Source organism: Pinus tabuliformis, chromosome Q (genome assembly GCF_031772625.1).
Source record: "Pinus tabuliformis cultivar Carrire ecotype Pingquan chromosome Q, CPIR1, whole genome shotgun sequence".
Classification (NCBI taxonomy): Eukaryota; Viridiplantae; Streptophyta; class Pinopsida; order Pinales; family Pinaceae; genus Pinus; species Pinus tabuliformis.
The window spans coordinates 225,332,984-225,347,655 of record NC_142296.1 but is presented as its reverse complement, the minus strand read 5'-3'; the positions used below and the strand labels follow the sequence as shown (position 1 = coordinate 225,347,655).

At 38.0% G+C, this 14,672-nt stretch overlaps 1 protein-coding gene across 1 annotated transcript in view; it reads left to right on the top strand.

Annotated features, from left to right (window-relative positions):
• The first annotated feature begins 1,823 nt into the window (after positions 1–1,823).
• Positions 1,824–14,672, top strand: part of LOC149219010 (kinesin-like protein KIN-1) — a 124,032-nt gene continuing 111,183 nt past the window's right edge. The window contains exons 1-4 of the mRNA XM_089382521.1: positions 1,824–2,114; positions 2,233–2,335; positions 2,927–2,970; positions 3,053–3,082. Of these exons, the coding sequence (XP_089238647.1) occupies positions 2,001–2,114; positions 2,233–2,335; positions 2,927–2,970; positions 3,053–3,082 (291 nt within the window). The 5' untranslated portion in view covers positions 1,824–2,000. The remainder of the gene's footprint in view (positions 2,115–2,232; positions 2,336–2,926; positions 2,971–3,052; positions 3,083–14,672) is intronic.

Genomic DNA, 14,672 nt, shown 5'->3' with positions numbered 1-14,672 from the left:
CCAAAATGAAAAAAGGTCGCATGAAAGAAAATGAAAGCCCTCTCAACAGAGTTCCTTGTGCTTTTTTTGATGGGGCCGAGCAACATAATATTTGTGGTTGCGGTGTCCACATCATTATGGACGAGAAGCTACAATACTTTATATCATGGAACGGTGGGAAAGGCTCTAATAGTTTGGCTGAGGCGAGGGCTCTAGCAGGCCTGCTTGCTTTTTGTGTGTTTTTTGATATTCAGGATATTTCAATTTACGGCGACTCAAAAACAATGATTGACCATGTAAAGGGTGCCTGTCGCATTAGTAGTCCTCATTTGACTGGGTGGATGGACAGGATTATGTTTTTTTGGGGGCGCATGATAGATTGCTCCATTTGCCACATCTTCCGTTCCCAAAACCTCCAAGCTGACTGTCTTTCAAAGAAGGGGCTGACTTTAGATTCTGGCTCATGGTCCATGATGGTTTCTGATGGAGAGTTCTCTTGCTTCATCCAGGACTTCTCTATTCCTGGGTTATGAGTCTCTTTGGTTTTTAATACAGTGTCTTTCTCTTCATCTTTTCTGCTTCTTTTAGTATATATCAAGTTTTTCTGGCTATCCTTATACACTATCTCTTTTTTTAATATGTGTCTAGTCATCTGATGCTCTTTTATCTGAAAGATTGTTAGCTGTGATTATGGACTGATGATGTTGGCTTCCGTGTCCTTTGAGAAGTCCTATTCCTATAGGTTTTTTGTCTCATATATGCTGGTCTGCTGGCTATTTTTGAGCCCTTTTGTACCATCTGAACTTTTATATTGACTCAATATAATACTATTTTGCTTCTTCTCTCTGAAACAAAAAAATGCAGTGAAGCACATCTAAAAAAATTGTAATGACAAACCTACACATGATAAACTTGCTACTAAATGTAATAGATAAATTATAGTAATAAATTATAAATAATAAATTTGCAAAAAAGGGAAATTAATGATAAAGGTGTCAACGAGGATGATAAGAAAAGTGAATCGCCAATGAGGGTTTTCATCCACAAAAGGACCAACACCAAACACAAACAAGATGACCAATGACAAACATGTTGTTGACAAGTAGATCGTTGAGAGAACCACTAAAAAACGAACCATGGATAGGAAGACTATGGATAATAAAATTGTCGATAAGTGTGTTGGCAAAGGAACGAGTGATAAGAAAACTCTCGGTAAGGGATTTATTGACGAGTGTTGTTAGAGAGCAGTGCCAATGGAAAGTCAATAAATAGGAACCATGTTGGTGAAATTGTTATTGTCAATAGAGATGAGGTCAAAGAAATTGTTATTAATAATTTATGTAGAAATTGTTATTATATATATATATAAATTGTTATGATATGGATTTATTATTTATAATTTTGTTGGGTTATTATTTTGTATTTATTAGGTTTCTCACTAATTTTTTTTATCTGAGTTAACTAGATTTAATTCAAAAATATATAAGAGATTTTGTACGGTAATTTCTAAATAAATAAAATATTTAACAACAAAAATTTATTAAGGAATTTAGACTTCTGTGATCAATAATATTGTTCAGAAACTTTTCCGCAAAATCACATAACCAATCTTTTGTCGAATCAACCAGTGTGGTTCATCGTCAACCAGCTAAAATATCTTTTACCCTCGCTCAAAACTCTAGAAGCTATATAAAATGTGATGTCAACCAGATGGGAAAGATGACTATGGGAAAGCCATGACACCAAACAGAGCGAAGAAAACCTTGAACGGAAGTTTGAAAATAAAAAAATAATCCGACATTTTGCCCTATCAATGACCGTTAAATATAAAATCGCATTTTCTTTTGGGAGGAAGTACAATTTAAACTGCCTATATAGACCAGCGGGAAATGTAACCAAATAATGATTCTAAGTTAAGAAAGCAGATTCCGGCTAGAACATTGACTCTTGCAAGTTTTTCTCGAGAAATCTTTGCTGCAAAAAGCCACCGCTTCTTAAAGCCTCCGTGACAGGCTTTAAAGATGTCAAATCTCTCTGTCTGCGTTCGCTTTAGACCATTTAATGCACGGGAAAGACGGCAAAATGCCGACGCTTCTTGTATCCGGCGCGCCGAAGATCAATCTTTTGATTTCAAGGTTTTCTTTGCCCAACGCCGTTTCATATTTTTTATTTTTTTGATGTACATGTCCTCTCAGGTAGAAAATTTCCACGACTTGGCTTGAAAAGTGATAATTCATCTCGAAATTTCCACAGGACGACAAGGAAGGAGAATTCACGTTTTGTTTTGATAGGATTTACTATGAAGACTCGACTCAAGCTGAGGTTTTCGAGTTTCTTGCCTTGCCTATTGTCAAAGGTAAATGACTCTTGAGCTCGAGGATTTTGGCAGATATTTATGAATAAAATAGTACAAATCAAGATTCTTATAATACAATAATTTCTGGTTAAAAAGCAAAACCGAGAAATGTAGATAAATCCGGTCAAATACAGGCTACAGTATATTGTAATAATGATCAAAAAAAGAAAAAAGTTACATGTATGATAGAAAAACGTGCCACAGATAAATAATTAGAAACAGACGAACTTATAACTTATCTTTTTCATCACAGATAAATGAAGCATTAATGATATGCATAAATACATTCAATCTGCGAAAGAACTATAAATAGACGAACTCGAACGAATTTCAAACATATTTTGTTCATCCTAAATATTTGAGGCATTAGTGATTTGCATGAATACATTTAACGAATTGAAATTTTTTTTAACAAAATATATAAATAATTACCGTTTTGCATATACATTGAAGAATTTGCATAAGAATATTTAGTAATTTGCAAGATATAATTCTCATTAAAGAGCTGTGACTTTTATAAATTTTCATGCTACATCTATTTTCCTCTGAATGGGTCCGTTGATGAATTTACCTGGTTATTTTGCCTAATAGACGCAGTAAACGCAATTAATGGGACGATTCTCACCTACGGTCAGGTGAATATATTTTCGTCATGAAAACGCTTCTTAAATTCTCTCATGTTCGCGTGTATTTTATGTTTCCGTAACTCTTTGGCAGACTGGAGCAGGAAAGACGTACAGCTTGGAGGTAAGTTATTGTATTGGTTGATTATTTCTGCTAAATGCCGCTACTCGAATTATTTCTTTCAAAAGCAAGTAACTGGAGTGCTTATAGGTACGAATAATTTGTAAATTACACTGGTTCAACGCTGGCAAAATCCTTAACGTATTCATCGGGTTATTTTATAGGACACATTATTTTAGGGTTTTGCCAAGCTCTCTGCCGCTTTGCCGTTTGCACAGAGTTATTATGAATTTAATTAACCTTTTCCCGTTTATTTATTTATTGAAGTGGCAATTCAGCAATTCAAAGATTTCGCTGCGCCTGTGTTGTCTGCACAGAGTTACTTTATGAATTTAATTAACCTTTCCCTTTTTTTATTTATTGAAGTGGCAATTCAGCAATTCAAAGATTTCGCTGCGCCTTTGCCGTTGGCACAGAGTTACTTTATGAATTTAATTAACCTTCCCAAAATATCTCATGTGATAAATTTATTTATGGATTTAAAAATACATTTTAAATAAAAAAATCGTTAGAAATGCTTTTTAATAACAAAAAAATCCATAAAATCATAAAAAAATAAATTAAAAACATATCTCACGATGTATTCTATTTCAATGTTATTTTATTACGCACACATCTCTTCCACTTGAGCTATGAGATCGTCTATGCAGAAGAACTTTGACGTTGTTATTATTGTGCTTAAAAGTTTGTCGTTCCAAGTTAAACAGAGTTTCAAACTCGTTTGTCTGAATTTGTCTGTAAGTATTAAGTGACCTTCAATCACCCTCAGACTAATTCACAGCAGAATGGCGGAATGCAAGTAGTGTTTTGTCCTGGTTCAAATTAACTGCCAACCAAGTATGATTTCAGCTTACTGATAATAGTATGACCACCTCACTTCTCTTGGTGCATTTTTTAAAATTTTATTTTATTATGCACACATTTCTCCCGCCCAAGTTATAACAGCTCCTCGATTGTCTGTCCAAGTCATGCTATTCAGAAATGCCCTTTTTTCCGAAGTAAGAAGAGTTTAATACTTATTTCTCTTAATTTGTTTGCGAGTACTAAGTGGCACTCAGTCAAACCAATTCGGAAGAAAATGGTGGAATGCAATAATGGTTCCTCTTGGCTCGACTGTCAATTGAATATGTTTTAAACTTAATCCCAACATAGTAAAAGTTAAGAGACGGATAAGCACTTAATCGAATCTTGGGGTTAATGTAACTGTTATAAAATCTTCTTTGCACCGATGAAGATATAAGCTTACGCTTAAATATTTTACTAATCCGTTGAAGCATCGTACTGGTTCTGTAAAGAGACTGGTAAGAGTAATTCTCAGTGATCTTCACCGAATACTGTATTTTCCCTTTTTTGAAATATACTACTGTTGTTTAGAATAAATTCTTTTCATACAATATTTAAGAAAAAGAATATAATTAAAATGTTGTTTTAAGTTAGAATATAGTAATATAATTTAGAGTAAAATTTTGAATTTTTAAGGTATAAATAGATTTAATTTTTTAAAAAACTCACAAAAATATTAAAAACCCTATAGGTTTACAAATTAAATAATTTAAATATTATATATTTACAAATTAAATAACTTAAATTTATAATTTTTAAAATATTATAAGCATTTAAATATTATAGGTTTACAAATTAAATAATTTAAATATTTAAATATTATATATTTACAAATTAAATAACTTAAATTTATAATTTTTAAAATATTATAAACATTTAAATATTATAGGTTTAGAAATTAAATAACTTAAACTTATAATTTTTAAAATATTAAACTTATAATTTTTAAAATATCACAATTTCCTTTAGTAGCGGGTGTGATTACATATATGTAAATTCACTCCTATGCAACTTCAAGACCCCTTCGATGATGACTTAGTTTATCTCTTCCGAAGTCTTTAAATTTTAGTCTCCTCCACAGCGCATAATCATTATTCCACATCAACCAAGCAGCTTTTTTCCCCACTAACACCAAGGGCATCTTTTATTGCCTGCAAACTCTGATTTGAATTCAAACTCTGTTTAGCGGGAACCTTGTGATGGCGGCAGAGCAGCCAGACTGCCGCCAAATCTTCTCCAGCTTCGCCCACGCAACAGCCGTGGCCCAGGTTAATTCCTCCTCTGTCAACGACTGTGTGTCGCTTCCACTCTTAACAGCACTGCCGGTGCTTTCCCCAATTTCTGAGCCTCTTCATGGGCATGGCTTCGCTCAGCCTTCGCCCCTATCTCCTCTATTCACCCCCAAATTCTTAGCCTCTTGATGGCGATGGCCTTGGCTCAGCCTTCGCCCCGATCTCCTGTATTCACCCCTAGTTACAGCCGTGGCTAATCAAGACTACGGGTCACGATACCTCTTTTACAGTGCAGTGCCTGTTGGTGCCTTTCTTGACAGCCCACACAGCCACCATACCTCGACACAGCGTAACCCCCAAACTTAACGGGAGTCTCAACTCCAAAAGCGCAATCCTGACTGTTCTTCAGATTTAATAGCCCTTAGCACCCGGGGCTTTCCCTCTTTTGGGCATATGGTCGCGCAGCCCCTAGCACCCAGGGCTTTCCCTCTTTTGGGCATATGGTCGCGCCCAGAACCAACTGCTTCCAACTGCTTCTCTTCGGAGGATCTAAGGCCTCGTGGCTCCTCCTTATTGGCGGAAAACATATTATAACAATTCACCCCTTTTCCCCGATCCAACAAGCTTCGATGGCAACCAGTGATCAACTTTGAAGGGCAGGTCTTAATTTCATTTAGAAGGGCACATATTCAGGTCACACTTTTATAATGAAAATCATAAAAAAAAGAGCAATTCAATTGACAACAGTAAATTATTTTCAAATTTCTTTTTATTTTTTCACAGGAGAATGGTGGAACAACAACCCTATGGATGTTGTGTATAACGCAGGTCTGATATGAGCCACAACTAATATATCAGATGCATTTACCATTAATGGATAAACAGGAGACCTATATTCTTGCTCCAGTTCAGATAAGGATTAATTTTGTAGGAAATTTTTGTGACCGGAACGTTCAAGCCAATATACAAGTAGCTCAATCAAATTTAAGTTTATTGCATGAATGAAAAAATTCAGTAAAATTCTAAACAGGTTTAGGATTCAACAAAAGAGTGTACAAAGGTGTATATGTTTTTGGCATCTCCTTTTTTAATATGAAAACATACCAGGAATTGGGAATCCACAAACAAATCAAATCCATTATGTTAGGAACCCTGTTGAATGCTCTTCTCTCCAAGCATAAATCGTGCTTAAATCTATGCTCTTCTCTCCAAGCATAAATCGTGCTTAAATCTATGCTCCTCTCCAGCTTAAATAGTCGTCAAACCTTGCTTTGGGTAGCCTTCAGGCACAACCCAGTGAAGTTACAAACCTAATACATGGCCCATATTGACATCTAGTCGCTCTCAATTGAAACTACCAAATGTAATGGTATCGAAGGGTAATTGTAACTACCAAATGTAATGGTATCGAAGGTTAATTGTGACATAAAAATTAATAAGAACTTCCATCATATGCACAATTAGAAAAAACAACTCAAAAAGAAACTGTTGTTTTTGAAATGGGAGCAACTCAGAAACTGCCAAATGTAATGGTATCAAAAGGTAATTATGACATAATAATTAATGAGAACTTGCATCATATGCACAATTAAAGAAAACAACTCAAAAGAAAACTGTTGTTTTTGAAATGGGAGTTTCTGAAATGGGATTTAAGTTTTAACATGAAAAGAAATTTACAAATTCAAAATTCCTAAAATTCTAATTTCAGAAAATGAAATTAAAAAAAAAGGTTGACAATTTGACAGCACTTCTTAAAATTTTTTAAGATATTATTCCAATTTTTTTTTAATGACAAAAATCAATTTTTAACTTTTTTTTTACTAGTAAAATTTTCTCCCTACTTCTTTGCCGTGCCAGAGAACCTTTGAAGAGATAAGACGTGTTCAATTTTGATCCCTGATGGCAACCAACGCGGCTTTTCCCCTTTCCGGCACGTGATAGATCGTGGTAGCGGGATCTCAGGTCTCGGCCCGCCGCTGGGTCCGAGGCGCTCGAGCCGCTCCTCTACGCCGTTCTGCCATGTCCAAGAGCAAATTGTGCTTGGCTCTGATACCATTGTGATGGATGTCGGGTCAATTCCCAATTATGTTCGGCCGGTCCACCCTAATTACGTCCACGATAACAGCCGTGGCCAAGCTGTTCGCTTGCTGTTGGCCGCAAGACTACAACAGAGTGCCAACTCTGTCACACGCAACCCTCAAATTTACGTGCCCGCACCAGGGCTTAACCTCTTCATGGATACGACAACAGCTGGGACCCGCTCCGCTCCAAAGGCGCTAGGGTCTATTATTACCCGTGACCAAGAGTGGGTTTGGGTTTCGCTCCATCCCACTGTTCACAGATTCGACGACCTACTATCCGTCCCCACGTCTCGAGGGGCGATACGATCAATGACGGGAAAATTGCTGTCTATAGGGCCCGTTAAGTTACAGGTCGGCCCGTTGCATTTCGGGCCCTGTTGGCGACCCTCGTCGGCACTGAACTAATGTCCCGGTCGCCTGACACTGATAGACGAAGACGGCGCCGGATATTTTTCGGTTTGCCTGGGCCGTCAAATAACAGATCGGCCTATTGGGTTTCAGTTCTTGCTGGCGGAGGACTGGGTCCCGGTCGCCCGATGACCGATAGACAAAGACGGTGACTACAACTGACGGAGCTGGTTCCCATCTATCGGGATTCGGCACCATCAGCTGACGGGGTCGCTAAGACGTCAATGGGTCGGGCCTTTTGGAAGACTCTCGCACGCTGGACTTTGATATGATATATTTTAATGACTTCCACAAGACCCAACTAAGGGACTTAACTCCACCCCAAAAAAGACCTCACAGTGTCGAGTTTCCTTCTAAAACAATGTTTTTTCCATGAACCTTGATCAAAAAATTCGCAGTTTTGTGAAGCTTTGCTTCCTCAAACAGTTTGCTCACATTGTCCACCTTTAGACCACTTTCAAACTGATTATGAATGTCCTCGTACGCTGGACATTCCATGATAAAGTGCCACTCAGTTTCAACCTCTCTTGTCCTACAAAAGATACAAATTCTTTCTTCCCACTCTTCCTTGGGGGTTATCCATCTACCTGTTTCGCACTTAAGATGGTGAGGACCAGTCCTCAGCTGCGCTATTAAAATTTTAGCCTTTCCCTTTATTGTGACACTCAAATAAGTCTTTTCGTCATGCGATTGTGATGGGTTGAAAATTTTGACATGTGGTGCTTTTTTTCTGCCCACTTGTTTTTCCCACATGACAGACCTGAATTTTTCAAGCAACCAATTTTTTATCTCCTCTTTAGAATTAGGACAATATTGCTTATTAATTCCCCATTTGCTCATCCATTTGTCATTTTGCTTCCTCCAAATTTTCTTCATACGCTTTAGCTCCTTTACAATGATCATCTTGGATCAATGATGTGCATCTAGGTTTTCCACCTTTTTTAAATAACTTAACAAACGATTGATTGTTGAAGCCTCCATCAAGAACATTTCAACCTCAGCTAGTAGGATCTCGTATGGGATCGTTGACTTGACTTTGAGGTTACTAATGATTAAATGTTTTTGAATTCTTTCTGGTTGTCTCCACTTGTGATTTGACTTGTTGCTCCCCCAAACTTCACATCCATAGAGGACAACCGAGGTAACCAACACTCCAGAGTCAAAAAAGAGTTTTCTTGGTTTTCCAGTGCCATAATTCTGCGTTCCTACATCTATTTTGAAGAATGTAAGAAGCTCTCCAACCCCCATGGATCCTTTTAGTTATGCATGTCTCCCAACTAAGCCTATTGTGAAAAACAATTCCTAAGTACTTGTACTCTTCCACTATCTCCAAGGGTTTTTCCTCAAATATAAAGCTAACCTGCTGCTTTTTCTGTTTCAAAGAGAAGATCATGACTTTGGTTTTGCTAGTGTTTACTTGCATCCCAACCTCCTGACGGAAGAGCTCTAAGGCCTTCAAATGCTCTCTCAGACCATGAGCAAATTTTGCAATTAGGATAAGATCGTCAGCATACAAAAATAGCTTCACCACATAACCTGCGAGTTGAATCCCCTCTCCATCGGTGATATTTACTTATCAATATATAAACCAAATAGAGTGGGGGAAGGGGGCACCCCTGCTTGACCCCAATGTCACTATCAAAGCATTATGAGAAGCCCTCTTTAGTTCTGATTTTAGCGTCGACTTTCTCATATAGTTTATGGACAACAACTCTATATTCATTTGAGATTCCAAGCTCTTCCATTTTTCTCCAGAGCTTGTCCCTTGGAACATTGTCAAAAGCTTTTTTGAAATCAACAAAGCAACAAAAGGCTTCCCCACCCTGAATGTCCCATACTTTTTCGATGAAGTGCCTAAGAGTGATGCAATGATCAATTGTAGAGTGCCGTGGCCTAAAACCAGTGTGTTCTTTTGCTCTTTTCCCCTCTTTTTCTGCCCAACTGTTGATTCTATGCTCCATCATGCTCCCAAACAATTTTACAAGAAGAGGATTGACCATAATAGTGCGATAATTAGACGGATTATTGGTGTCTCCAATTTTGTAAAGAGCGATAGCAACACTTGTTGCCCATTCAACTGGAAAATTGTCTCACGTGATGTTGTTGAAGATCCTTTTGATGATTGGGCCCAAAATTTCAACAACCCATTTTAAAAATTCTTCCTGTAACCCATCAATGTCTTGGGCTCTACCACTTGCTAGATTTTTTATACCACGTTTGACATCCTCCTCTGAAAATAACACGGTTGTAGAGCTAATTATGGGTGGCTACTTTTCTCATGTTTTCTCTCATAGAGGAGCTTTGCATATTCCAACCAATGAGTATCCAAGATATTATTATCTATGAGCTTTCTCTTTTGTTGCAGTTCCTGCCAGGTTCCTTTGGGGTTGTGCTTTTCGAAAGAGATTAATTCATTTCTCCTTGAAATTACATGATTTTTTTTGTTTTTGTTTTTATCAGATTTTTTATACTCTTTCCTGGTTTCACTGTCTGCCTTTTTCTCAAGGGATCTTTTAATAGCCTTGCAAGGATTAATTGGAAAAGTGTTTGAGACTCTCTTCTTAGGCCGAGATCTTTTGCACACCTAAGGCTTAGTGGATTAGAGGGATCAACATATTGTTGTGAATACATTTTATTTCTGCATTGTCTTCCTTGTTTTTTTCACATCGAAGGTGTTGTTCTAGAGCAACAGCAAAGAGCTGATGCCCGGTGGCCGCTAGGGGAAGATAGTAATGAGAGCCCATTTCATCCGGTTGTTCGTCCAGTTACCATGTTACCATGCTTTCAGACCATGGTAGACTCCTCCCCTTCTCTCTATCCTGTTCAAACCAAGCAAAAGGTTGTTGGATGGTTCGAATCGTCCTACGATTGGACCTGAGGCTCTGTCACTTCGAAACAAGAAATCGATTATGCACACATAATACAGGATTAAGCTAGAAGCATGAGATAACTGAGAGCAAGAGATGGATACGCAGGGACAGAAAGAAAGAACATCAGTGTGGTTATTCCACAAGATAAGACTACACAGGTAACTCTATTCTATTAGCTTCTGGTCTGAAATCAAACAAAAGGCCAGCGCTTGTCTTGACCTAAGTAAATATCTTAAAACAAAAAGAGGTTTTTAGTAACAACCATCTCCTAATCCTCCATTTGTTTTCTCTAGAAGCTAAATGCCATTGTATTAATCCTCCATTTGTTTTCTCTAGAAGCTAAATGCCACTGTATTAAGCCTAATATTTGAGGACACCTCATGATAACTACCTAACAATAGAGATTCTTCTAGTTAATATCACGACTGCAGTATTTACAAAAAAAATTGGAAATCGTTCATATTGCAAAATAAAATTGTGGTAGGATGCTCTTACATCACCTTGTCTACCTTATCTAAGGGGAGCATGTAACTTCCAATCATTTTGGTCAACCTCATCCTTCCAGATCTAACTGCACAGGATCCACAGGGAAGATATATATTCTACTTTAAATTCCCTGCTGGTGTGATGACTCAAAGAAGGAAAGGGTTGGTATCTCATGTGGAAATGAAAATTCAAATCTCATTGGCACTACCAAGAAGAAATAAATGAACTCCCTCTAGAGCTTGAAGTTAATTAGATCCGCGGTAACTCTTGGCTCTGCTTGGGAAATCTTACTAACTAATCATGCTTGATATGTGGTATTTGTTGGACACCTAATGTTTTAAGGGTTGGTGTGGAATGTGAGGAGTCAAAGGGATTCCAAGAGACCTTGGAATATGGAATCCAATGGTCACTCCAATGTATTATAAAATGTATATCATGTGAATAATATATGCATTCAATGCTTATCCTTCACTCTTGTTTTCACCATGGTGATGTCTAACATGGTATTAGAGCGGGCCATCCTGCCTCGCTCACATTTGAGCCATTGGTTTTGTGGCCTCTTTGTGCATGATAGTTTTTCCATTTCTGTTCCCTATCACAAGTGTTTACTTTACTCACCAAACCTACTTATAGAAATTGTTGGAAGTTTGACAACGAATTATGTAAATATGATTAATAACTGTATTAGTTACTACTAGTTAGTTTTATACCAAAACAATAGTTATGTAACGGAGGAGGCTCGTATAAAACTAGTGAATGCCTGAGAAAATGTAATCATGGAGAATCATTGTTGATTGAATAGAGATTCCAATCCCTTGCCCGGTGGATGTTTCCTTGACACCCTGTTAAGGTTTTACCACGTAAACCTGTGCTGTTACTTGTGTGTGTGAATTCAGTTTTCCAAACAGTTATATGCTTTTTTGGTCAATGTATAACTAAATGTTTTCCTTCTTTACTCATTTCCCATTCGAACAACAATTGGTATCAGAGCCAAGTTTAGTTTTTTGAGTGAGCAATCTGTCATCCGTGTGAAGAGAAGAGCTGTGCGAGCGGCTTGTCATTCGCGTGAAGAGGAGTTTTGCATGGGCTGTTATCTGCAAGGAAACCTGTGTGAAGGTGTTGCTGCCTATCGCGTGAAGGTATTGATGCCTGCGTGAAGGTATTGCTGCCTCTACGTGTATTACCTTGTCATCTGCGTGTAAAATCAAGCAAATGCGTGAACTGTCTGCATGAAGGAAGAGTTACTGCCATTTGCGTGAGTGCAAGCCGTGTTATGCGTTTGAGCTGTGCGTGCTGCCATCTGCGTGAGTGCAAGTCGTGTTGTTGCGTGCTGCCAGAGAGCCACTGCCCAGGAGACCCACTGCGTGAAGGCCTGTCTATCATCTGTGTGAAGGACTGTTTCGTGCTTCCAGAGAGCCGCTGCCCATGAGACCATTGCCTAGTCCAGCAGGAGCAGAGTAAGAGCCGCTGCCATTTGCGTGAGTGCAAACCGTGTTATGCGTTTGAGCTGTGCGTGCTGCCATCTGCGTGAGTGCAAGCCGTGTTGTTGCGTGCTGCCAGAGAGCCACTGCCCAGGAGACCCACTGCGTGAAGGCCTGTCTGTCATCTGTGTGAAGGACTGTTGCATGCTTCCAGAGAGCCGCTGCCTAGTCCAGCAGGAGCAGAGTAAGAGCCGCTGCCCAGTGAAAGACCCTGTCACCGGAGAAGGAAACCCGCGATTGTTGGCCGACCTCTGCGTGCTACTAGAGCCTGATCAGCAGATATGGATCCGGGTATTTTTAATGCTTGAGAGAAATTTCTTTTTCCAGAAAATTTTCAGAAATTAAAAAAATAAAATAAAGGGTGGATTTATTCAAATTTTGGAGGAAAGAACTTCAAGAAAATCAAATCAGAAATTTTGTTGAAAACAAATAAAAGGAGTTGATTTATTCAAATTTGGAGAAAAAAAATTCAAGAAAATCTTTTTTTGTTTTCACAAAAACAAAGGGTTTGAAATGAAAGAAAGGGTTTGCAAATAATTTGCTGAAGGGTTATTTTTTGGGGAATTATTTTCTTTACACAAAAGTTTTTTTTTGAAGAAAAATATAAACCCTAGTTGAAAGACTGAAGATTGAAACCCTAGAAAAATGGCCAAGATGTCGAATGCAAAATTCGAGGTGGAGAAATTCACCGGAAAGAGCAATTTTGCTCTTTGGAAACTGAAGGTTAGGGATCTGCTTGTGCAACAAGGGTTGCACAAGGCATTGGATGGGAAAACTAAGAAACCTACAACTATGACTGATTCAGACTAGGAGGACTTGGATGCCCGAGCTCTCAGTACCATCAGGTTATGCCTGGCAGATGAGGTTCTCTTCAACATTGTTGAAGAGAGTACAACTTCAGGATTGTGGGAAAAACTAGAAAATCTCTATATGACAAAGTCATTAACCAATAGAATTTATCTGAAAAGGTAGTTGTATAGTCTTCGAATGAAAGAAGGTTCAAAAGTTGCAGAACATTTGAATGTTTTTAATACACTTATATGCCAATTAACAGATATGGAAGTTAAAATTCAGGAAGAAGATAAAGCCATAACCTTGCTGTGTTCTCTGCCCGAATCATGGGATCACTTCGTAACTTCAATCAGCTTGAGCACTGCTGATTCTTTGAAGTTTGAATCAGTCGTGGGAGCTCTCTTGTCTGAAGAAGTACAAAGGAAATCCAGTACTGAAACAGCTGCATCAGAAGCCATGATAGCTAGAGGACGGTCAAAGGAAAGAGGAGAAAAGACAAGGGGGTCTTCCATATCTAAATCAAAGGGAAAGAAGTGTAAGGCAAAATGTTGGCACTGCAATAAAATTGGACACCTGAAGAAAGATTGTTGGAAACGAAAAGAATCTGATAACCCGAAGAAGGAAGCGAATCAGGTCGATTCAGGTATGATAAACGAAGTTTTATTTGCTGAAGATTTATGTATGATAGATGAAACTTCACCTGAATGTAATGTCTCATAGGGTTTAGAAAGCTGGCTGTTAGACTCTGGTGCTTCTCATCACATGTGTCCATACAGAAATTGGTTTACTTCGTATGAAAATGTAAAGGTAGTTCTGTGTTTATGGGTAATAATGTGTCATGTCAGACTGTTGGGATGGGAAATATCAGGATTAAGATGTATGATAATATAGTTAGAACATTAACTAGTGTTAGACATATACCTGATTTGAAGAAAAATTTGATTTCTCTGGGAGTGTTGGATTCTGATGGTTATAAGTTTACAGGTCAGAATGGCGTGTTGAGAGTCTTTAAAGGAGCCCTAGTGGTTATGAAAGCAGAAAAGGTCGGAAATCTTTACAGGTTAAAAGGAAGTACTCAGGTCAGTGAAGCAGCGGTTGCACCAGAAAAGGAAGAAGCAGGTACTCATCTATGGCATCGACGATTGGGTCACATGAGCGAGAAAGGTCTTCAGATACTGAAACGTAAATCTCTTCCCGATCTGAAATCTTTGAAGTTAGATTTCTGTAAACATTGTGTGTATGGAAAACAGTGTAAACAAAGATTTAAAACTGGAAATCATAATAGTAAAGATATTTTAGACTATATTCATTCTGATCTGTGGGGACCATTCCCTGTTGTATCATATGGAGGTGCTCTATATTTTTTAACATTTATTGATGATTTCTCCCGTAAAGTTTGG